Source organism: Festucalex cinctus, chromosome 13 (assembly GCF_051991245.1).
Source record: "Festucalex cinctus isolate MCC-2025b chromosome 13, RoL_Fcin_1.0, whole genome shotgun sequence".
Taxonomy (NCBI): Eukaryota; Metazoa; Chordata; class Actinopteri; order Syngnathiformes; family Syngnathidae; genus Festucalex; species Festucalex cinctus.
In genome coordinates this window covers 4,551,357-4,576,384 of record NC_135423.1, presented here as the reverse complement: position 1 = coordinate 4,576,384, position 25,028 = coordinate 4,551,357, and the positions used below count along the sequence as shown (strand labels likewise).

Below are 25,028 nucleotides of genomic sequence, written 5' to 3'. Positions count from 1 at the left end.
AGCCTTCTGTATGCTCTAACATAAAAAAACTAAACAAAAACAAAAAACGTATTTACACGTTATTGGGAGCAAATGAGTTAATATGTAAGCATGAAAATCTCCAAAATAAATTAAATATTTGGTCTGGACTTGTCAGTCTAAGTAAAAGTAGTAAAGAGTGAAAAAATGTATATCAGACATCTTTTACTCCAAGGACATTGAATGATTTTCTTTCTCTAACATGACAAATATGGATACAAATGATGATTAAAGTACCCTTCAGCACAAAGCTCATCATTTGTCCTGATTGTTCTGAAACAATGGACGTCCTCATATTGTCTCAAATAGTCACTGGCACTCCAAATTCCAAGTGTAATCATGTCTTGCAAAAGTTTTAGCACATAAAACCAGCAAAGTTGGCCCGGTGACAATGTTATGGGACACGTGAGGAACATGAAATAAAAACAAAGCCGTAGAGGCGGACGTCACACCAGAGCATAAAATGAAATAAGAACAGAAAAAACAAGGTTGTTTAACACGCCTCTTACGTTCATTCCTCAGAAACATCGCGGGCCACTTTGACCCAGGTCATATTTAATTAAATCAAAGTTTCAGAAATGAAAAAAAAAAAAAAATCCATTATTAACTCCACTACAAAGTATCTCATTACAATATGTGAAATGAACCACAAGAAGATGAAATACAGTTACGTCTCTAAGGTCCGACTGTGAATTTAGCACTAACGTTCCCGGGTCAATTTGACCCGACATGTGACTGATTATCTCAAAGTGCCAGAAACAAGGGGGGAGGGGGGCTATAATTGTGTATGTTGATCATGCCATGCAGAATAGGTTCATACTTTAAATTTTAACATGGGTCAATTTGACCCGCAACACAAAAGCAGAGTTAAACCTGAAAACTTGAAACGTGAATAGGCAAAAAAATATATTATTTTGGAGATGAAGAAAAATTCAATAAAACTTCCAAAGCCTAGCTATGAAATTTGCACAACATTCCCGGGTCAATTTGACCCAACATGTGACTGATTACCTCAAAGTGGCAGAAAAAATGGGAGAGGGGTGCTGTAATTGTGTATGTTGTTCTTGCCATGCAGAATAGGTTTATACTTTAAATTTTAACATGGGTCAATTTGACCCGCAACACAAAAGCAGAGTTAAACTTGAAAACTTGAAACGTGAATAGGCAAAAAAATATATTCTTTTGGAAATGAAGAAAAATTCAATAAAACCTCCAAAGCCTAACTATGAAATTTGCACAACATTCCTGGGTCAATTTGACCCGAGATGTCTTTGATTATTAAGAAGTGCCAGAAACGGGGGTGTGGGTGGGGGAGGCGAGGGGGATAATTGTGTAGCCTATGTTGAAAAAGTTCATACTTGAAAATTTAATATGGGTCGATTTGACCCGCAGAGTTAAACTTGCAAACTTTAAATGTGAATGAGCAAAAAGTCAAATTATTTTAAAGATGAAGAAAAGTTCAATGAAACCTCAGTCTACAGCCTCGCCGTGAATTTAGAAATAATGTTCCTGGGTCAATTTGACCTGAGGGCATGTTTTATAATCCAAAAGTACCAGAACCCAAAAAAATCCAATTATTAAATCCAAGGCTTACCATTGCCATTGCAAATACGTGAAATGAACATGATAATAATGATGCGTCCGGGCAAAAAGAAAATGGAATCCACTGACTCCTCCGAGTTGAAAGCGTGAACTGTGCCAATCGTGAATTTGCATGTTGTCTAGTGTCAGCCACTGGCACGGTGCCCACCACCGTGCTGTCCTACTCGGACTACATCTCGCGGCCGGAGGACCACCACGGCGTGCTGCGCTTCGACAAGGGCGAGGTGGAGAAGCCGTGCCGCGTGGTGATCATCGACGACTCGCTGTACGAGGCCGAGGAGAGCTTCAACCTCACCCTCAGCATGCCCATGGGCGGCCGCCTGGGCGCCCGCTTCCCCAGCGCCAGGATCACCATCGTGCCCGACATGGACGACGGTAAGACCTTAAAAAAAAAAAATAGAAATGAACAAACGACGTGTGTTTGACGGTGTTTTAAAAACTCATTGCATCAGCATTGCCTTCTTCAGCCATATTAGCATTTGTCTTTGAAGTGTCGCACTCTCATCATTTATATTTACATAAACTAATGTCATCCTTTTTTTTCTGGGATTTTTAATTTGGACTACAGTGAAAGTGATAAAATTGTGGATTTTTGGGGGGAGAAAATATGCTCCGTTATTTGCTGAAAAATTTGCCTATTCACTTATTTGCATAGGCCAAAGCTTTCGCTCATAAAAAATATTATGGCGCCATCTGATGGCATTTTGTTGCCAAGACACTACGTTGACATGAGAGGAGGAGCTTCTTTTAGTCAGGCCATAGCTTTGTCTAATATAGAAGTGTTTTGACGCCATCTTGTGGCATCTAAGGGCAATTATTTTACAAACATTTTTCGTGTAGGTAACAATTACTGTGGACCGCTGCATATTTTTCAAATTTTCCTATGTGTGCCTCTCTCTTTTTTTTTATTTTTTATTTTTATTGTTTTCACGTAATTTCTCCGGAAGAATCGTGGAAGTGATGACAAAAATGAGGAAAACTGCACCTGTCCATTTTATTTATGTTTGTAAGAATTTGAAAGGCCTCTTCATTGCCAAGTGGTTTGTGAACATAATATCTGCTATATTAATTAATTAATTAATTAATTAATTAATGATTAATGTAGGGCGGCACAGTGCAGAAGTGGTTAGCACGTCCGCCTCCCAGTACTGAGGACTCGGGTTCGAGTCCAGGCTCCGGCCTTCCTGGGTGGAGTTTGCATGTTCTCACCGTGCCAGCGTGGGTTTTCTCCGGGTGCTCCGGTCTTCTCCCACATTCCAAAGACATGCATGGCAGGTTAATTGGGCGAATTGTCCCTCGGTGTGCTTGTGGTTGTTCGTCTCTGTGCAACCAGTTGAGGGTGTACACCAAATACTGCCCGAAGTCGGCTGGGATAGGCTCCAGCACCCCTCGCGACCCGTGTGAGGAGCAAGCGGTTAAGAAAATGGATGGATGGATGATGATTAATGTAGACAAGGGTAATCATGTTTGGGGTGAAACTTTTGTTCTTCCGTGAAGTTGCGAGACTTCACTGTCGTCGCAGGTTTTTCGTTATTTGCATCAGGACTCTGTTCCGACCTCTCGTGAATATTGATTTCACTGTACCACCTTTCAAGTGTACATTTTCATATTTGTCCAGCGGATTGCACTAATTTTCACCGTTTCAAGCGTGGAGCAAAACACTCAACGATTTTTTTTTCTCTCTCTCTTTCTGTTCTCTGCAAGGGTGCCTTGCTTCTGAAGTGTGCTTCTATTGATGTCGGTTGATGGCGCGTATGTAAAAAGGAATGTGTGTGCGTGTTTGTGTGGGAATGGGTGCGTGTGCAGCAAAGGAGAAGAAGGAGTCACATGGGCTTTTTGATGTTGCAAATGCTAATAGTCTTGATGGTAAAACTCATTGCATCAGCATTGCCTTTTTAGCCCATATTAGCATTTGGACTTGATATATGGCAAGGTGTCGGCATTTTACTTCTTTTTTTATTTTTTTTTTATTTTTTTTAAACCTACCCACTGTACCCACAGCTATTGAATATACAGAGCTCAGGGACATTTTGTACCATTCTTTTTTTTTTTCCAAAGACATTTTTTTTCTGTGCTGAATGAATGTACAGCAGGTCAAGTTTGACAGAAGAAAATCAATTTTCAAAAAATATATTTGAGATATACACTACTGTTCAAAAGTTTGGCGTCACCAAGAAATGTACTTATTTTGGAAAGAAAAGCAATGTTTTTCATCAGAAATACACTCTATACAGTGTTAATGTGGTAAATGACTATTCTAGCTGCAAATGTCTGTTTTTTTTTTTGGTGCAATATCTACATTGGTGAAAAGAGGCCAATTTCCAAGAAGGCTAATAGATATTCGAAAGTAGAAACCCCTTGTTAGCACAGGCTAATGTGCGAAATTGCCCAAAAAACAAAAAAACAAAAAAACAGAATTATATGTTCTTTAATTAACCTAAAATATCAAAGCTACACATTTGTACGTAACAAGAAATAAATAAAAAAAAATGTCCTGAAATTAAGCCAAAATTGATCTGAAGATACACTAGGCGGTGTGGCTCAGTGGTAGAGTGGCTGTTTCCCAACCCAGAGGTTGTGCTTTTGATCCCATGCCATTGTGACCAATTTGAAGTATCCTTCAGCAAGATGCTGAACCGCCAGTTGCTCCTGATGCTACGTCATCAGTAGGTGAACGAGTAGTTGAATGTAAAGCACTTTGAGGGCCTTATAAGGTGGAAAAGTGCTCTATAAATAATAACTGAATCTTACTTACACACTGATGTAAACTAAGTCAACAATACACGGTTATTATTATTACCTTTTTGGTCACACTTCCATCCATCCATCCATCTATTTTCTTGACCGCTTATTCCTCACAAGGGTCGCGGGGAGTGCTGGAGCCTATCTCATCTGGGTTTGTGCAGTAGGCGGGGTACACCCTGAACCGGTTGCCAGCCAATCGCAGGGCACACAAAGACGAACAACCATCCACGCTCACAAGCACACCAAGGGACAATTCGGAGCGGCCAATTAACCTGCCATGCATGTCTTTGGAATGTGGGAGGAGACCGGAGCACCCGGAGAAGACCCACGCGGGCACGGCGAGAACATGCAAACTCCACCCAGGAAGGCTCGAACCCGAGTCCTCATGTCACACTTCCAAAAAAAGAAAAAAAATTGAACTTAAATATGGCTGCCAATCATTGATCAATGTCAGGGCGAGTGTGGGTGCGGGCAGTTTTGGTCGCTAGGGACACACGTCCAATTTGATTTCGACGTACATTTAAAAGAAAACACAGAAGTAGCAAAGTCGAGCTGACAGTTCAGCCTACCAGCCATCATTTGTTCCCGGTGATTGCAATTCAACGGGTCCTGATTGCAATCAGATGCAAAAATTGGTCACGAAGGCCCGGCAAAACCCCTCGAACCGAAAGCCGGATAACGCTTTTTATGACGGAAAGTCAAAGCTGGCGCTGCATTCGTCCGTCCGTCCAAGATGGCGGAAAAGTCGTGATCGTCTTCTTACTGCAACTTTGCTGGATTGTATTCACCTGCAGCACACAGCCTTCGTCTCGCTACCTTAACAGGCTTCAGACGGCGTAACAGGTTCCCATGGAAGTCCAGCTTCAAGTGGATTTGTTTGACCTACTTAAGTAGTGAGGAGGAGGGAGCCTACGTGACGGGAATGCGGCGTCCGCTGTAACCTGAGCGGCGGTGAACACGGGGGCATCGCGGCCTCTCAGGACAGCTGTTGGAACACTGCTAAACCTTTTTAATGGGATGTGCGGCACGGCTCAATTTGGTGGGATCCGACTTTACTGAGTGTGTCTCGAGGTAACACACATCATCAATTTTCCCTGTCGTTATTTATTGTTTTGTTTGTTCCCTTCTATTTTTATGGCGTTTAAAAGCAACACAATCACTTAATGGAATTGAAAACTCGATCTTGTTTGGCTATGAGGTTGGTTATTAGCTTTGGACTTTTTACACAAAAAGGTCTTCGGGTAAGATCATATCAATTAAATAGGAATGATAACATGGCGTCGCTCGCATACATTTAGCAAGAGTCCAATCATGTTTACATGTTATCAGCGTTTTGCCAGCCTCTGATATATGGCGCTACAATTATTTTTTATTTCTTTGGCATTGTAGCTTGGCAAGTGTCATTTTTTTCCTCTTTTGTCTCTCTGGTTGTGAATGGCGCTTTGATCGTGCTGATTTGTGACGCTTTGAAAGTGACTGACGGGAGCCTTCGCGACAGGATTGTGTTTGCGAACAACACGTCACTTACATGGCCAGCCAATTTAATTGGCCGAGAATCACTCATGCCCAGCTTATGCATTACAACGTATGTTAACTCATTTGCTCCCAATATCGTGTAAATACGTTTTTTTTTAAAATGTTTTACGTGTCCCAAAGACGGATTTATACGTGTGTTTTTTGTTTGTTTTTTTATGCTAGACTATACAGAAGGCTTTGATGCAGCCTCTCAACTGCAAAGAACGGTTGCAGAAATGGTAGTTATTACACAAACGGCCAGCAGGTGGCAGCAGAGCAAAGGAGATCAACCAGGGCCATGTAGAAAAAAAGCTCAATTACTTCCAATTTTAAATAGATTTGTAAAAACTGATGAATCTTAGCTCTCTTCTCATGCTAATTGCTGCAAAAGGAAACAGATAGAAACATACTTTTTTTTCCTGATGAAAGAAGAGACTTTCATCTTTCTTTTGATGCTTTTATAGCAATTGAACACAATATTCTGTGGGCCTTGCAAAATCAGTCAAAATTCAGTAAAATAGCCGGGAGCGCTATTTCACAGATTGCTTCTGTGAAAATGGCTGGGAGTGAATGAGTTAAAAACGAAAAAGTTTGGCAAAAATTGATCGATTTGTTGTTGTTGTTGTTGTTGATTTTTCTCTCTGTTGTCAAGGTAAACAAATACTGTTTATTTCCCATCAGAGTTCGTTCAATGTCTCAAATGTTCGCCAGGCATTTGCCAATAGTTTTAATGTTTTTTCTTGTTTGCAAGGAAGCCTTGAACATGCATCAACAAAAACTGTCGGCGACCATCAAAACTCTTGGCGAACGTTTTTGTGACCTTGAACGAACCCTGACGAAAAAATCAACATCTGCTACATTCGCAAACACTGGTCAGCGGGATACAGCCGTTAACTCTTTGACTGCCAAAAACGTTCAATCACGATTAATAAAATCACAATGTATGCCGCCATAACCATTAAATGACGTCATCTATGTTTTTTTTCTCATTTTTTAAATCAATGGGCAGTGCAACATCTAAGTGCAGCGCTGCCTGGTCAATGGGTTGTGGAATCAAAAACACTCACTAACTATGGCCACCAGATGGCAGCCTTGTATCTCTTCAATGGGCTGTCCGTGTATCAAATTACAATGAAAGATGACGAAATCTAATGAAATAGAACGTTTTCAAGGATGACGTGAATGACAACGTTTTGATAACGTGTGGCAGTAAAAGAGTTAAGGACCAAAAAATGAAGTTAATGTCAAATTGTTTTAATTAATCAGTTGATTAATTGGAATGAAGTAATCACATGTTATGCTCACTTAGCCCACTTGAAGCAATATAAACAGCCGGTTGAGAGCTATTCATGATGACGTCAATATGTTTGGCCTCATGATTGAATTCAGTAGAGATGACGGCAGCTGCATTTAAATAACTTCCGGTTTCTGAGTTAAAATAGTTACTGTTGATGTGTTTTCATCGTAGTTAGCTTTTGCTTTTCAAATATTTGTATGACACTTCTTGGCGATGAATCCAAAACAATCAAATGAAACACGAGAAAGTATTGCGGTATTGCGGCAACTGATTTTTTGGACCCATCACCACTCGTCACTTCAAGTTCACATCCTTCTACTGCAGGGCCAATGCGGCTTTTGTTACCATGACAATCAGGGCCCGAGCTAGGAGGTTGCGACGAGGTAAGCGGTTGCTAGGCCAGAATATCAAGAAGGAAAGGGGCGTCCATAACGAGTAAAATCATCAATTGTATTTTCACTCATGGGGACGGCACTTCATCACCGGGCTAACTACACTTTGTGTAACAAATCTGTGCATGCGGCACATGCAGTGGGCACTGCTTAGCACAATCCGAAAAAAAACACACAAAAAACTAGCTCACAGACGCATTTTCTGACATGCTCACTGGCATGCGTAATTTCACACTTGACGGGTGGGCAGGCACTCCAGAGACATGCGAGCACGCATTTAGTTCCGCTCGCATTGGCCCTTTGTTGGAACTAAACGGTAGTTGCTAATTAAATGAAATTGGTACACGTAGTACAAAAAGGCTCCCTTATGCAACTTTTAAACGGTACAAGCTTATGTTGGTTAACCACCAAAGTAGAGTTTTCCGATTTTAGGAGAAAAAGGTGCTTGGTTTACGACGGAACTGCCAAATGAGATTTACAAATGGTGTGCAAATGACTAGTGTGTGCGGCGGCTTATTTAATTACAAACCTTTTTGTGTGGGCTTGAATCACGTGCATATTTTTGCCATGTGTATTTATTTATGCGGGACTAATATTTACAGTAATAATTCCTTTTCTACGGCTGTGGATACATCGCTGCCGTAGGAATGGAACTCCACCATAGACTGAGGACACCCCTGTACTGGCTGTACACTACTTTTAATTTCATTCAAAGCATGCAGCAAAATTTTACATTTGATATTTTCCTACAAGGAGGCTGATGTAAGTTGTAAATGTCCGTCAATTATGTAATTTTTTAACCAACTTGTGAACAACTTTAGACCGTTTCCAGGGATATCATTTCCCGCGTTGTACTTAAAGCTAAATTATCTGCCAAGTTTTTCTCTCTCAGTTCCATAGCGCTGGCGTGTAGCTGTATAAGTCGATCTCCATCGATCACATTTTCCACAAGCAGTCTGCATTACCTAAATATCTATCCCACAAATATGTGGTGAATACAGCTTTGCACGGTTGTATTTATTTGGAGACAATAAGTGGTGCTCGGTGTCATAAGTGAGCGTAGCAGGATGGAGGAAGATGGCCCGTAATCGGATTAACTGCTCTCAAACTGACAACAGGCATTATTGCTTTTGCTTGTTCCTCTTCCTATATGTGCAAGCACGAGTTCCTGCCCTCCCCAAGGCTATGCGACTGTATAGGTGTGTGTAATTGCCTAAATGTGTGTATATGTGCCGCTGAGCGGCTGCCATCTGATTCCCAGCAGCAAACTTGTCTGGTTGTCTGCGCACGTGCAAGCCACGTGTTTCGACGCCAAAAGTCGTCATTAGTGCGATGACTTCTTGGAATCGACGCGTGATGTCGAAATAGTCTTTGGACAATACGCTACGTACATGTGAACATTCAGATGGATGGATTGGATTACCTTTACTTTGTATTACAGCGTGACGACAATAATAATTTCATGTGAGGCCCTCAAATGTTTGTGCAGGTATTCTGTGTAAAAGTGCCACAGCTTGAAAAATTCAACGCCCCAGTAACGGGCTTTTGTACCTCATTGCTAAGCATGTTGATATTTGGAACGTGTTCCCTTGCAACGGAGAATCAGCACCATTCACAGAAATAAAAAGCCACAGGGCACTTCTGAATGTATGCGCTCCCCCGCTATGCACAAGCTGGGAGTCTGGACGACGCGCCGCAAGCGCCGAAAGACAGAGCGAATATTTGCCTTCCACTTAACGAGACCGTTTGTGTGGAAGCCGACTGCGTTGGTGACTTTTTGCACCCGAACCCAACGAGAATTTGCTTTCCGAGCGCCTCGTTTCTTCCCGCTAACTAGCGCACCTTCGCCCACCGCGAGGGTGTAATTAAAATCTGATTTGTTTGGCACTGGTGCCGTGGCCCGGGAACTGAGATTTGTGGCTTCCAGGGAAGTTTGCGCTGGCGTGAAAGATGGCACGTTTGTTGTCTGTGGGAAAACAAACTGCCAAATGAACAAAGGGACCCAGCGACGCCTCGAGTCTGTCAGTCGGAATATAATTGTCATCAGGGCGGCGCTGCGGCTGATTTGCAACGTCGCCTCCGCAGCAAAACAAAACGGGGATATTCACGCTCTGATTGTGAGGCGTCACAATCACGCCTCTTTGTTTTAAAAACTTCAAGCTGCTCCTGCCTCCATTTGCATATCTTAAGGCCTCCGACTTTACTCCCGCCGCGGTGTAGACTGCGCAGATTTGGCTGGGATGGGGATTAAAGGAGCCCCGCGGATCATTATGGCGCTCTCAGGGTAATCCACACATTCGATCCGAGGAGGCACAAGGACACTGTGAAGTGTAGAGGCAAAGAAAGTGTCGAAGTCAAAGGGAAAATTCTGCATTTTAAGAAGAAAACATGAAGAGGGAGCCATCCGCGTATCTCCAAAGAGCAAGCAAGGGCACAAAAGGACACAGGAAATATGAAAGATGATCATGTAATTGGCATGAAGCTGCGTGCTCATTTGATCGGATCAAATGTATAAATAGGCTAATGTGTAAATGTCTTAGTCATATCATCATTATTTTTCTGATTCTTTTCAAATGTGGAAAGAAAACGGAACTTCATAAACATCTAGTACAGTATAAAGGAGCGAGTACAGAGTACCTCGAGCAAAGCCTCGCAAGACTGTGAACACAAAAGTCAATCGCCCTTATGTGTTTTAATGAACCAAAGAGACCCCGCCTACTGCCCAGAGCCAGCTGAGATAGGCTCCAGCACCCCCCGCGAGGAATAAGTGGTCAAGAAGATGGATGGATGGATGGATGGATGGATGAACCAAAGAGCAAAGACTCATGAGACAGTCAAAACAAATGTTGGTTGCCCTTATGAGAAAAGATACACAAGATAGTAAAGATGAAATTCAAACGCCGTTACTTTGTGTTAATAAATTGACAAGCAAAGGCAACAAAAACAAAAGTCATGCCGTCCATTTATTAGTGGCCCGCGACATTTGCTAAAAATGGCATTTGGCTCAGTTTAAATAAAATAAAAACAAAAATGTTTGGAGATGGTCAAAGTAAGAAGGGAAGGTGTCAAAAAAAACACAGGCGCTATTAAAGGTTATTTTAGTTAACTAAAACTAACGAAAAAACTAAAATTCAAAAAAACAATTTCGTTCATGAAATAAAATAGAAACGAAGATGCTTAGAGATAAAAAAAAGAAAACAAACTGAAACTACATTTTATGTTTACAAAACTAACTAAAATAAAACTAACTAGAATTATAGCAAAAATGTCCTTCGTTTTAGTCTTTGGTAATTCATTTAATGCATGAGCCTTTTAGGGATTATTTTAAATGTGATTTTTAGTAGATTTATTTTAATATAAACCGGAATAATGACATCACGCCCATGGTGTTTTTTAAATATTGCGCACAAGTGATACACATATAAAAAACTAAAACTAATACTGAAACTAACTAACCTAAAACTCAGCATTTATTAAAGAACTAAAGCTAATACAAAAACTAACAGAACCACCCTGAAAACTAATTAAATCTAACTAAATTAAAAAACAAAACAACACTCAAAACAAAATAAAAACTCAAATGAAAAATTCCAAAACTATAATAAACCTACTGCCATATTACAAAGAAAATGGTTTATGAACTGTAGCATTTTTTTTTAAATATGCAAAAAGCACAAATAAATAATCTGTACAATTTTTAGGACTAAACACAATTTCTCTTCATAACATTATGTGGCCCTTGCGTCCTTCTGTTTTTCTGTATGTGGCCCTCAAATGAAAAAGCTTGGACAATGTTTGCCTCAATTCACCTTTTGCTGCGTCTTAGCAAACTCGCATTCAGACCAATCCAGCCCGCTGCCGATATCGACAGCCTTGAAAGCTTTAGCTGTGATGTTGGCGCGAATGTCTTTGGCAGCGAGTTTTACAAGGGGCCCGCTCGGATGGACAGCCATCCTCGCAATAAGGGTTCTGTTCCCAGCCGCAGACGGGCCATCTGCACTCTTAACATCCTTCAAGCCGCTTCTCTGCAGACTTGCCCTTTCTTGTCGAGGTAATTACCGTTTGATATCGCCTCTGCATCCGGATGCGTGTTGAGCTGCCGTCGGAAGGCTCGTAGAACAAGACGCCGCTTGCGGAATTTATCGTCTGCTTGGCAGTTAAATTCGACTCCGGTTGTCTGAAGGTATGATTATGACTTGTTATGCAGACAGTTGTGTTTGCGTGTGCGCGCAGGAGCTTCTGGATGGGAAAAAGAATCGCACACTGTTATTATTCCTCCCCTCCGTTTTGTAAACAGATGTCCGAAGCACTTAAACGTACTGACCCGTTTTCAACAAAAAGTCAGTCGTCCTTACTTTTTTTTTTTTTTTTTTTTTAAGAGACAAAAGCAATGACGGTGAAGACAAAATTGCTCTCGACTTGTTTAAATAAACAGTCGAGTAAAAGACTCATGACTGTTTACAAAAGTGCATTGCCATTACTTCATTTTGATAAACTCAAAAGCAAAAACCCAGGAAAGTATAATAAATTGATAAGGCAAGGCAAGTTTATTTGTATAGCACATTTTATACACAAGGCAACTCAATGTGCTTTACACAAGGAAAGACAACACAAAAGCATCAACAAACAGTAGTTAACATTCAGAGGAAGAAGAGAAAATAAAAGTAGGTTACAAAATGTAAAAAAATGTAAAAAAAAAATAAAAAAAAATACATTGTCAATATTAAAAAACATTTTAAAAACATATTAAAACATTATTCAACAAACTTTAAAAACATTTAACATAAGAAAGTTTAAAATAATAATAAAAATAATAATTAAAAAGCAGAAAAAAAATCTTAATTAAATCTTAATTAAAGCTGTTTACAATAGCAAGCAAAAACTCATGAGTGAAGACAAAAGTTTGTTTTGTTTTGTTTTAAAATACCAACAAGCAGAGACGCAGATATGGTGACTAACCTTTACTTTTGTTTGAATGAACTGTCGCGCAAAGACACTACAAACAAATGCTCGTTTTTCTTACTTGGTTTTGATAAAACTGGACAATGAACGTAATGTTTAGAGCAGATTACTGACAATAAAGGTATATTTTCATTACACCGATTCACGTAAGGTAGCGGAAAGTGGCTACATTAAAGTTTGAATTATTTTGATGACATAATATGTCAATACAGCAAGTTAAATGAAATTCTAGCTTGCCACATATTACAAGTTTTTCAATCGGAGACCGGGAAAAATGAACAATAGTTAAGTCAAGTAAGACAGAGCGGCCGGAGCTTGCTTTTCAAAACTCGAGTGCCTCATTGTCGTCAAGAGTTGACATTACCGGAGCAATCTTGGGCAGGGGAGCTTCTGCGAGGGTTCAATTGAATCTCACCATTAGTGAAGCCACTTAGCACTGTGGGGCTGTCACGTAAAGTTCAAGTGCATTCAAGCAGCCAGTCGGCCACCGCGATCCTCCCAATTCATGCCTGCTTTCCTTCCTATTTTTTTTTTCTTTTAGAATGTCCACACGTATGCAGCAGCAGAATTATTTCCTGTGTTATTCAAGCACAATTCAAAGCAATTCAACAACAAACTAACCACAAAATTCATTGTAAACAATTGTTCGTAAAATTGGAATTTGCCAGTCCAGTCCAGTTCGTGACGTCTTTTTTTTGTTTGGATTTGGTGAAGCAGCATCCCAGTCAGCAAATTTGGTGTGGCCCAGTGGTGGGCCACATAAGGCATTTGCACTTGGCCCACATGTGAGCCTTATGTGGCCCACATACATCTAAGGCAAATTGTATAACCACAGCTGTCCCTATGCTGGGCCACATCCGGTATCCACCATGTGGGCCACATAAGGCACTTGTACTTGGCCCACATATCGCGATGAATTATGGTCCTTTGGTGGCCCACATCCAGCATCCACCATGTGGGCCTTTTGTGGCCCACATCTAAGACAAATTGTATAACCACAGCTGGCCCTATGCTGGGCCACATCCGGCATCCACCATGCGGGCCACATAAGGCACACATGTGGCCCACCAAAGGACTGTAATTCATCGCGGTATGTGCGCCAAGTGCAAGTGCCTTATGTGGCCCACCACTGGGCCACACCAAATTTGCTGACTGGGATGTGGTTTAACAGTAAACAATTCCTTGTTGTTTATTGGCAGCATTTGTGTTGGTAATCATGACGTGCAGCATTCCGAGTCTGCTTTGGACAATCTCGACATTTATCTGCACGGAACAATAAGAACAGAATAGGAAGCTTTCATGCTGTTCCGCAACTGAGGAAAATGAAGTTGTTTTTAGAATTAATGAACACTTCCCGGATAATTACAACCCCCTCGCATGTGGTCTAAATGCGGATAATCCGCGTTTGCATTCAGGTAACTGGAGATGCTTTGCAGGTTTCCCTTTCACTTAATGAGTCGTGGCTCTTTGAAGCTCTCCGCCGTCGCTGCCGCCGATAAGCCGCGTGGCGGCTGCCAGCCTCGGCCTGCTACATGATCTGATTACTCCTGGTGTTGGCGAGCGGATGCGGGCAGCCCAAAACCATCTTTGTTTGGTTCCTCTGTGGGGGGAAGCAATCTGGCACCTGTCAGAACTCTTGACGCGGCGCTCATTGTCCTGCCAAGCTTGCAGGGACAGACGCGAGCGCAACTCGTTTTTGTCCTTTCGCCGGCACTTTTGGGATGGCGTCAGCCGGGCAGATGGTGGTGGAACTTGAAAGCGGAAATGCCAAGGATTTACCTTGAATCTCTCTATTACTTCTTAGAAGGAAAGTAGTTTTCATCAATGGATGCGAAGCGGCCTCTTGACTCCCTCCAGACTTCCATATCAAACTCTGGTTCCGGCCCAATTATTTGTAGAACTTTTCCATCTTGTACTAGATGTAGCCAGAGCAGAGGCGTATGTTCAGAAGGTCCTCGGTTTACAACCGTTCCGATTTTCATGAATTGTACTAAAGTTAGAACAACCTGTAACCTACACTAATGCAGTAGTAAAGTTATAGTTACGGCACTGTCCATATTTGCATGAAAAATACTGTTGGTGACCTCGATATCTTGTTTGCGGGGATCGTCTTAGTTAGATGAATTAGTCGGAGGTTTATTTCGTTTTGAGTTTTCATATTTTAAAGGGTCTATTACTATAGTATATTTGAAAAATGTTTGGTTGTTGTTTATTTTCCATTGGTTTTTGTGTTTTTGGTCTGTTGCCAGGTTAAAAGCGGTCGGAATAAATATTTTGTAATTAAAAAAAAAAAATTGTAATTAAAAATGACCCATATATACCCTTTCATTTTTTTCCCCATTCATTTAAGACAAGTGAACAACCAGCCACAAATCAATTATAACCCAAGTAGCTTGGTTATGAAATAAATTGACAAGCATGAAAACAAAAAAAAACATTTTCTTGAGTTTTGGCTCATGCAGTTTGTTTTAATGAGTTTTGTCAGCAGTTTCATTTAATGATTTATTTTTTCTGTTTTCAATTCTACTATTCTTTGTTGCATTTATATTCATTAAGAATAATGACCTCATTTTATCTTATCTGTTTTATCTTAGTCACGTCGAGTACCGTAATTAGATGCTGTATTTCTTCAGTGTACACTATGAACCATGTTTTTTTTTAATTTTTTTTTTATATACAGTTCATAACTATTTTTCTCACCTCTCTGGGTGTAATTTCAGACCACTAAATGGCGGCACACTATTTAGTTTGAGACGAAGAAGGAGAATGAAACAGGAAATAGCTCAGCACAGCCTATAGTTTTTCTTGAAAATGATTGTATGTCAGCCTCTCCCATCCTGCTTTTTACGCCTACAGAAAGCAGCCGTTCGTTTTATCATGTGCATCACTGTGTGTGACAATTGATGATGAATTAATTTCACTACATTGTTGGATAAGCATTTCGGAGAATAAATGGAAAATAAATTTGATTTGATACTGTAAAAATAAACGGACCGGTACACTGTTAATATTTGTACAATAATTTTGTTATCCATTACACTCGCTCTCTCTTAATTATACGTGTTTGAATGTGATTTTTTTTTTATTTTTTTTTTTATGTGTTTAAAGACATTTTAAAAAAGCACAAGTGTCGTAAATGCTATAAAAACATGCCTGGAGAGAATTTGAACGGGGTATCGTGTCTTTCACTTATTGCGATATGGGCTGGATTGCAACCCACGTGATGGAGGAGGGATTACCATATTTGTATGAAAACCCCTTTTTGGCCGTAAATATGAGGCGGTCAAATGAAAAGCAGTAAAAATCTGGCATTAACTGCCTTCTTGTGCCCCGTTTTCGTACGCCACTGTGCAAACTATTTCATTGCGCAGCGTTCGGATCCCGGAAAGTAGCGGCGGGGCCGTGCTTGAACAAAGCACGCAATCCTATCTTGCGACTGCTTCCTCCTGACAGTTATCGCCCATGTTTGGCAAAATTATTATCTCTTTATTTCCTCTTGTGCTTCGCTTCCCTCAGATAACCTAATCTTCACACAGCCGCTGTCGTATTTTATTCAACACTCTCTCCTCCCACAGCACCCCTATGCCCTCCCCTCCCCGGCCCCCTTCACTCAACCCCACTCGCTAGCTGCGCACACGCGCGCACGCGCACACACACACACCGCCACCGGTGAAGTAGCCTCTCCAAGGTGCTCAGTGCCATTGTCATGGAAACAACAACTCTGCCCATGGCCGTCGCCATTCATTCCGTCGTGTTTATTGCCACGTCTTTCAGGGCGCAGCCGACCGGCGGCCTCCTCCAATTTGTCATCGCCGTGATGCATGTGCGCATTTCCTAACGAGAATGGAACACATGGGCTTTGTTTTGTGTTTGCGGCAGCATATTGGAGAGCAGACGACGCCCAGCAGTTTGGGCCAATAGAACAGTTTCAGATGGAAGGCACACACGCCAATGACAGTATTGGACCAAGTTGTATGGGTCAGTTTAGCTCGGCACAGTATGTTTTGGAAGGGAAAACGCACATCTGGCTTGGTGCAATATGTTTGTAGCGTGTCCTCATAAGAAATGAATTCAATAGTTTTGCATGTGGACACTATCCATCAACACATCTTAGGTCTTGTTGCCTTTTTTTTTTTTTTTTAAATCTAAAAAAGTAACCTTTCTCCACTCATTAATCATCAGGTTGCTATGGCAACAGTCAGCACAGCTTTTGGTAACATTCACAATGTTTGACAACGGAAGTATATTGGTCGTGTATTTGGTTCCTCTCAGGTCAAACAGAATAAATTCCAGGACGCTGCTTGTCCACAGATTTGTTTGCATTTACAGTGAAATGTTCCTGCAGGAAATTTAAGTCAATTGGATTCATTTGAATTACCCTTGAATGGAATGTTTTAAAGGAGGAATCCACGCGTCCATTTTCGAGACCACTTGTCCTCATTAGGGTTGCAGGTGAATTGAAGTCTACTTTTATCATTAACTCATTCACTCCCAGCCATTTTGACTAAAGCAACCCCTTTGCTCCCAGTTGTTTTCCTGGATTTTGACTGATTTTGCAAGGCCCACAGACTATTTTGTTCTATTGCTATAAAAACATAGAACCTACCAAAAGAATGATTCCAGTTTGCAGCAATTAGCATTAGAATATTAAGTTTCATCATTATTCACACATCTGTTTAAAACAGTGGGGAAAAGAGCTTTTTGCAACATGGCCCTGGTTGATCTCTTATACTCTGCTGCCACCTGCTGGCCATTTTTGTAATAACTACCATTGCTTCAAGCAGTTTCTTCAGTTAAGAGGCTGCATCAAAGCCTTCGCTATGCTCTAGCCTTAAAAAAAAGAAAAAAAAAAGAAAAAAACAACAACGTATAAATACGTCTTTAGGAGCAAATGATATTGGCATGATACATGATACCTGGTTTGATTGACAAAACGTTTATAACACAAGTCATTTTGACCATGTATATTCCATTCTTGATAATTATACTGGAACATTTTGCTTGCGCCGCTGATTTATTTTTATTTTATTTTTTTGGGCCACATAACAATCAGCATTTCTCCAATCGAGGAAACTGTTACAATTTATGTACAGTTTATGTAAATTTCAATCCTTGATGTATTACACACAGGTACATAGACACGAGGAAAATTTTGACCCAGAAGCACCTCAGTATGAATAACATATTGATTTTTGCATATTTTGAGACTCCTTAGTACAGGGATGTCCAAACTTTTGCCTCTGAGGGCCACATCCAGATAAGTCGAAGGATGCAAGGGCCACTTAAAAAAAAAAAAAATCTCTATTAAAATCTCTATTAAATGCGCCAAAATCTGTATCTATAAATAATTGTATATTATTTATATATTACAGTTAAAAAATAAAAAAATATATATATTGTAAAATGAAATGAGGCAGATAGTTTAGAATTTTTCAAACTATTAGGGTGGCCCGGCCCTTTTATCCTATTAGATTAGAGTCACTCCTGTACTAAACAACAGCCGAATACCATCTTTATATTCTGAAGTAAAACAAGAGCAATCTGTAGCAGTCTGACCATTTTTAAAGTGGTTCATTGATTAATGGAATAGGTTCACAATTCGGAGAAACAATTTTTGCTTCTAAAAATGAATGAACAATTCACCACAGTATTTGATAAATGATTAAATATTTAATAATTTAAATAGATAAATGTTCCCATTCTACTTGTAAACTGTATCTTTTTATATCTAGAAAACCTCTACAGAATATAAAATAAATTTAATACTAGTAGTGGTTGTCTCCATCAACTGTACAAATTTAGTTTTTGTTTACGCTGCAGGCCGCTTAAAAAAAAAAAGTTTGGCGGGCCACAATTGGCCATAGTTTGGCTTTAGGAAAACCTGTCAACTTTTTTCAGTGGAAGAATGTTATTTATGGTGTATTTATTGGTCGTCTATGTCAAATATAACCTGAATGGTATATAATGTCATTTTTAATGCTTGCGGGTGGAAAACCCCCTCAAACAGGATTCCAGGAAGCAAGACAATCATTTTAAAGTGCTACAATTACAGTGTCAACTCAGTCAAAACATTTCCTTCACTTCTCCTGTAATAAGCGCCATTTCTACACCGCATGCTTCTGTTTTTGCCCAATTTGGAAACTGTTGTCAGGCAGCCAAGAGAAAAATTACGGCGAGTATTGCATCCTGACATTTGCTATCTCAGTCTTTTTTTTTTATTTTTTATTTTTGCAGCCCCCGTGTTCTACTTTGGCGACACCAACTACCACGTGGATGAGAGCGACGGCTTCGTGGAGGTGCAGGTGTGGAGGACGGGAAGCGACCTGTCCAAAGCCGGGACCGTCACGGTGCGCTCGCGAAAGACGGATCCGGTCTCGGCCGAGGGTACGTGTCCCGGCAGGTTTTCGAGAAACGTAAACGACAGGCTCAAGTTGTCACCTTTTGTGTCCGAGATGGTTCCGAGGTTGGCTGATATGCGCGATGACTGACCTGTGGAATGTCAACAAAGCTCAAGGCTCCGAATGATCTTTTTAGGATATGCAGCCTTTTGTGACAACAACTCAGTTTTGGTGAAGGACGAAGCTTTTGGAATTCCTTCCGATTGTTGGTTTGCACTTCAAGTTTGTCTTTTTTGGGTTTGTCACAGCTTCTATTATCTCATCCCTTCAGGCTCTTATCCCTCCCCCGCCGCCGCCGCCGCCGCCTTCTCCCGCTCAGACTCCCTCGACTGCGTCTTAACCTCGCGAGTAACTAACCATCTAATCATATGCAAATGCTCACTAGCTCACTTTTGGGTCCTAAGTAGACGAGGAAAGCCCGTGGGCAGAGGCCGGCCTCATCTGAACCTGAACTCTTCAAAGCGAGCGCGTAAATCAATATTTTTCCAGGCTGTCACGCATACAGCCAAAGCAACAGGTGGCGCTGTAACGCTGAGAGGGGGAAGAGAGGATAACAACAATGATAGAGCAAGAAAAGAGGAATTTCCTTTCCTATCCTATCCGAGTGAGATTACCCGGAAGTACTTGGAGGATATGAACATTTAAATTTTACAAATGTTTTGGAAAAGTGCCCGTATGCCACCTTTAGCAAATTCTGACCAGCCTTTACAAAAGGATATTTCCCACAATTCCACAAACGGGGCCGGCGAACGTGTCACCTGCGTGGCGTCACTCCCGCGGCAATTTGAAAGCACGTACGGATTATTATTTTGACTTTGTGTATTTTGGGGTGGGGGGTTAGGACAAAATCACCACCAAATATTAACATAAGCTCAGATATGTAGACTGAGAGAAAGTTAAAGTGCGTACATCCTGTATTTAAAAAGTGCATTTTCCTGAGTGAAACCGGCATACTGGGCCTTGAATTGTCATTAGTGGATAGTCATCCAAACCAAGAAATATGTTTTCAAAGCAAAAGGGACAAAAATTAAATTACAGACACTTTTCATTTGAAACATTTGAAATGAAACTCCTCGCAGTAAATTCTCCAATACATTTATTCGGTACCAGTCTTGAATTAATATGCTATAAATGCACTCCCGGCCTTTGTTATATTTTTTTCGGGCCTTATCTGAAGAGTGAGAGAGTCTGTTTGAAGTGTGCGGGCAACTTGACCAGCAGTGCTTTGACTCTCAAGTAGATGACAAATAATGATGTCGTTTGCATGTACACGTCCTTTTCATCTTGCCCTCCGCTTGACATTCATGAATGAATCACAACTGCGGGACGGTCTCGTTTGCCGTAAATGTAGCGTATAATGCAGCTTTCCAACACTTTTGTGGAATGTCATGTGTCGTGGAAATTCCCGAGCCCTGGTGACAATAGTGAAAATCTGTGCGTAGGTTGATGTAATCGGCTACAGATGCTACAAGAGGGTGGAAAAGAACAACTCTTGTAAAATTCTCAACTAATTTCAAATTGTTTTCTTGGCTCCATGCTTCCTCCAGATAGTGTTTAACTCATTTACTCCCAATAACGTGTAAATACGTTTTTTTTATGTTCTAAGTGTCCCAAGGACGTATTTATACGTTTTTTTGTTTTTTTTTATGCTAGAGCATACAGAAGGCTTTGATGCAGCCTCTCAACTGCAAAGAACGGTTGCAGAAATGGTAGTTATTACACAAACGGCCAGCAGGTGGCAGCAGAGCAAAGGAGATCAACATCTTGAAAAAAAGCTCAATTACTTACAATTGATAGCGAACGGGATTGTTTCTGTGAAAATGACTGGGAGTGAATGAGTTAAGATATGCTATTTTTGCTATGGTCCGCCCACAAAAATCTTTCGGCACATAATGAAGGATAGTTTAAAAAAAATACTTACTATAATGTGCTTGCATATGGGAAAGGAGAACCACTATTGCAAATTCATTTTTCAGCTTTTTGTCAAACTCCGAGAAGAACTGCTGTCAACCACCGCTCACGCCCAAACAACTCCCATGTGGACTCACTGACGTGATGCACCGATACCATACGATATGTCCAATAATTTTACACAATTTTTGCTTGCATTTTTTTGTGTACGTGGTCAAATATATTTAAATGTGTGTTTTACCTCTCTTGTTAGGTTGATTTCTCAAGAACAACAATAATGTTCCGGGTCAATTTGACCCAGGCCATGGTTAATCATAAAAACACATCCCAATAAAACATTATTAACTACTTTTGTTGCAAATATTTTAAATTAACCATTTTCATCTTGAAATACTACTATAAATATTTGTAAATATAGGTCAATTTGACCCGGCTATGTTTAATGTTCCAAAAGCATTCCGATAAACATTTACAACCATTTAATTGAAAATATGTCAAAGTAAATCTTTTTTATTGTTTAGAAGTTCTTCAGCAAAAAAAAATAAAAAAATACTAATTTGTAGCTCTTCAACATTAAAATGGGTCAGTTTGACCCTGGCTATGATCATTGTTCAAAAAAGCATCCTGACAAACTATGATTAATTGTTTTCATTGCAAATGTGCCAAAATGAAGCATTTTTTGTTGGTGCCAAGGTTCAAAGTGGAAAAACTAATATTTGTTGTTCTTTAACTGGAAAATTAGGGGGTTAATAAGTTTAAATGTATTTAAAAATGTGTGCATGGTCGAATTGATCATTTAAATGGTCTTAAATTGTCACCGACTGTATCACAGCCGGGTTTGGAATGTATTTGTGTCGATGAGCTTGGGTTTACTGTACATAAATCCCATGAGCGCGCCGTCTTGTCAATCATGCCTGACGCGCATTTTTTGGTGGCGGACAGCTGGAGCGGATTACGTGGGGATCAGCCGGAATCTGGACTTCGCGCCGGGCGTCACCATGCAGACGTTCCGCGTGACCATCCTGGACGACCTGGGCCAGCCGGTGCTGGAGGGCCCCGAGAGGTTTGAGCTGGTGCTGCAGATGCCCGTGAACGGCCTCCTCGGGGAGCCCGGCAAGGCCGTCATCCTCATCAATGACTCCGTGTCAGACCGTGAGACAGGACCTTTAAATATGGATCTTGCGTCGATTATTATTTATTCATTGGCTGTGGCCTTGTTTTTTTTTTTTGTGTTGGTGTCCAGTGCCGAAGGTGCAGTTCCGCGACGCCGTCTACGTTGGCAGCGAGAAGTCGGGGCGGATATCGGTGACCGTGTACCGCAGCGGCGACATCAGCCACAAGTCCACGGTGCGATGCTACAGCAGGCAAGGGACGGCCCAGGTCATGATGGACTTCAACGAGAGGCCCAACACGGACGCCTCCGTCATCACCTTCCTACCAGGTGGCCTGAAACACAAGGAGCACTCAAAAACGTTAGCAACAGATCAGAAAATGAAGATATGCATGATCAGGTTGGATTATTATGTCCCATAAGGATGTTCCTATTTTTTTTTCAATTATTTAAGATTTAAGATTATACGAAGTCATAAACAAATCTGTTTTTCATGTGTGAAGGATAAAAAAAAAAAAATCAGTTTTTCAGGAGTTGATCTTTGTAATTTTTTTTTTTTTTTTTTTTTTTTATCTAACATTTAAACTCAAATGGCTAGCGTATGTATATTAGGGATGTAACGATATCCAAATATCACGATACGATATCACAATATAAAGCTTACGATACGATAATTATCACGATATTGCACCATGTTTCAGTGTCTTGGTATTGGTGTGTTTTTTTTAATTACCTTAAATTTCACTGCCAGCTCAGCAAAATTGATTTTCGACGTCTATTGTGGTCAGTGGCAGTGAATGAGTTAATTCTTTTTTTTTTTTTTTTTTTTCTGAGCGAGAGCTCAGAATTGTTCATTTGGTAGTCTTACCGATACAACATCTTATCATCATTGCTCTCTCTCTCTCTCTTTTTTTTTTTAACTGTGTTTGTTTCTTAAAACAAAAAAAAAAGAAAAAAATAATTACTAAAAACAAAAACGAAAGGAGTTAAGTTACCAATTTTTAATCATCAAATTGTGCAGGTTTAAAAAAAAAAAATGGTTTCCAATCATGTAAAAATAATAATGATGAAGTACGTGTTTCCTCAGGGGAGGTGGAGAAGCCTTGTGTCTTGGAGTTGGTTGATGACACGGAGCACGAGGAAGAAGAGGAGCTGCGTCTCGTTCTCGGAAGCCCAAAAAGCGATTCTCCCTTTGGCGCATCCATTGGACGGCAGAACGAAACACTCATCAGAATAAAAGATGATGCCGACAGTAAGTACGATCATATTTTTTCCTTATCCGACATTAAACATAGCACATTTTTAAATCTGCAGTGAATTCATGTGAAGCAGATTCATTTATGTTTATAAACGGCTGTAAACCACAAACGGTTCAATATGCGACCTACTCGGTGTCATCTGTTTGTCGTCCTACGCTTTGCCTTCCTTCCTCAGAGTCTGTCATCAAATTTGGCGAGACCAAATTCAGCGTGAACGAGCCCAAGGAACGAGGCCAATTGTCCGTGGTGAGAATCCCCGTGCTGCGCGTGGGGGACTCCTCCAAGGTGTCCGTCGTTCGAGTCCATACCAAAGACGGATCTGCCACCTCGGGGGAGGACTACCATCCCATATCTGAGGGTGAGTGACGGCGGGATTGTGCTGGGATGACAACCAATGAAAGCGTTTTGGGTGTTTTTTTTCTGCACAGAGCTCGTGTTCGGAGAAGGTGACACGGTGCGCCATGTGGAGGTGGAGGTTTTGTATGATGGCGTCAGAGAGATGAGGGAGGCCTTCACCGTGCACCTGAAACCAGACGAGAACATGGTGGCAGAGACACAGGTACACCACATTTCTTAAAAATGGAACATTTTGCAATTTATTCCCTAAATAGAGGATGTCTGTTTGGGGTGTCTTGTTTTGTTTATTTTCTGTCATTTGTGGTGACTTTCCGGCTGGTTATTATGATTGCACTGTACTATGAATATAATATTAAATAGAATTCCATATGGATGGCAAGAAAATGATGAAAACAATTATTATTCTGCTTGCAATGTTCACGAGTAAATATAAAAAAAATAATAAATACAATTTTCAAAAAACTATTTTTCCGAAAAAAATCTATTTAAAAAAAAAAAATTATATCACAATTAGATTCTTCATATATTTGACCCACAATAGTGTCAAGGATTTTCATAAAATTAAATCAATATGCTTAGGCACAAGAAATATAAAAAAAAAAAAAAAAACTGCAAATTTTAAAAGTAGTTTTATTTAAAAAAATAAATAAATACATAAAAAATAATACAATAATTTAAAAAAACATGATGTAGTTATAATAATAATTTTTTTCTTGATCAGTGTTGATGGGCCAATCACATGACTCTTTTAATTTAATGATAGATAGATAGATAGATAGATAGATAGATAGATAGATAGATCTGAAATTATTGTTTTGAACGGGATACGATAAAAATTCATTTTTACAGATAAATGTAAAAGAAAATGTCTTGAAAACGATTCGACATGCAGTATATCCCCAATTCCCAAACATCAGGCAATGAGAGTGAGCAGAATGAGTGCAGCAGCGTGTTTGTGCACATGAATAATACATACATGTGCACATGTCAATGGAAGACTGTACATGAACAAATACTTTGTATGCAGAATGGGATGTATGTGTGAACAGCGGGAAAGATTCAACTCGACGGCACCGCATGTACAATGAACTTTTAGCTCTCAATACATTTTTGGTTTCCCCTCGCCAGCTGACCAAAGCCATCATCTACATCGAGGAGACCAACAGCATGGCAGACGTGACCTTCCCGTCGGTGCCCAGGGTGCTTTCGTTGCTTCATTACGACGACGTGGACAAGCACGGCGACTCTCTCCCCGTGGCCGGCTACCCCGTCGTTTGTGTCACCGTACGTCTCCGTCCGTCATCATCCAGTAGAACTTTTCATTATGTTTTGAAATCAAACGGAAGCCGGCTACTTTTGGGTGGCAGAAAAGTCGTTGAACTGTAATGATGACAAAATCTGAAGATCCGCGTAGTGGTGACTTCTAAACAAACCTCCGTTAGCAAGCTTGTGGAAGGCATT

At 40.5% G+C, this 25,028-nt stretch overlaps 1 protein-coding gene across 2 annotated transcripts in view; it reads left to right on the top strand.

Moving 5' to 3' along the window:
* frem2b (FRAS1 related extracellular matrix 2b) overlaps nt 1-25,028 on the top strand; it is a 98,211-nt gene that overhangs the window by 51,188 nt on the left and 21,995 nt on the right. For both annotated transcript variants that reach the window (XR_013287914.1, XM_077541254.1), the window contains exons 6-13: nt 1,744-1,995; nt 18,766-18,915; nt 21,783-21,992; nt 22,084-22,281; nt 23,039-23,203; nt 23,386-23,568; nt 23,639-23,769; nt 24,696-24,851. Coding sequence is in view for 1 of the 2 variants with exons in the window: in XM_077541254.1 (XP_077397380.1) it covers nt 1,744-1,995; nt 18,766-18,915; nt 21,783-21,992; nt 22,084-22,281; nt 23,039-23,203; nt 23,386-23,568; nt 23,639-23,769; nt 24,696-24,851 (1,445 nt within the window). In the remaining variant the exon portion in view is untranslated. The remainder of the gene's footprint in view (nt 1-1,743; nt 1,996-18,765; nt 18,916-21,782; nt 21,993-22,083; nt 22,282-23,038; nt 23,204-23,385; nt 23,569-23,638; nt 23,770-24,695; nt 24,852-25,028) is intronic.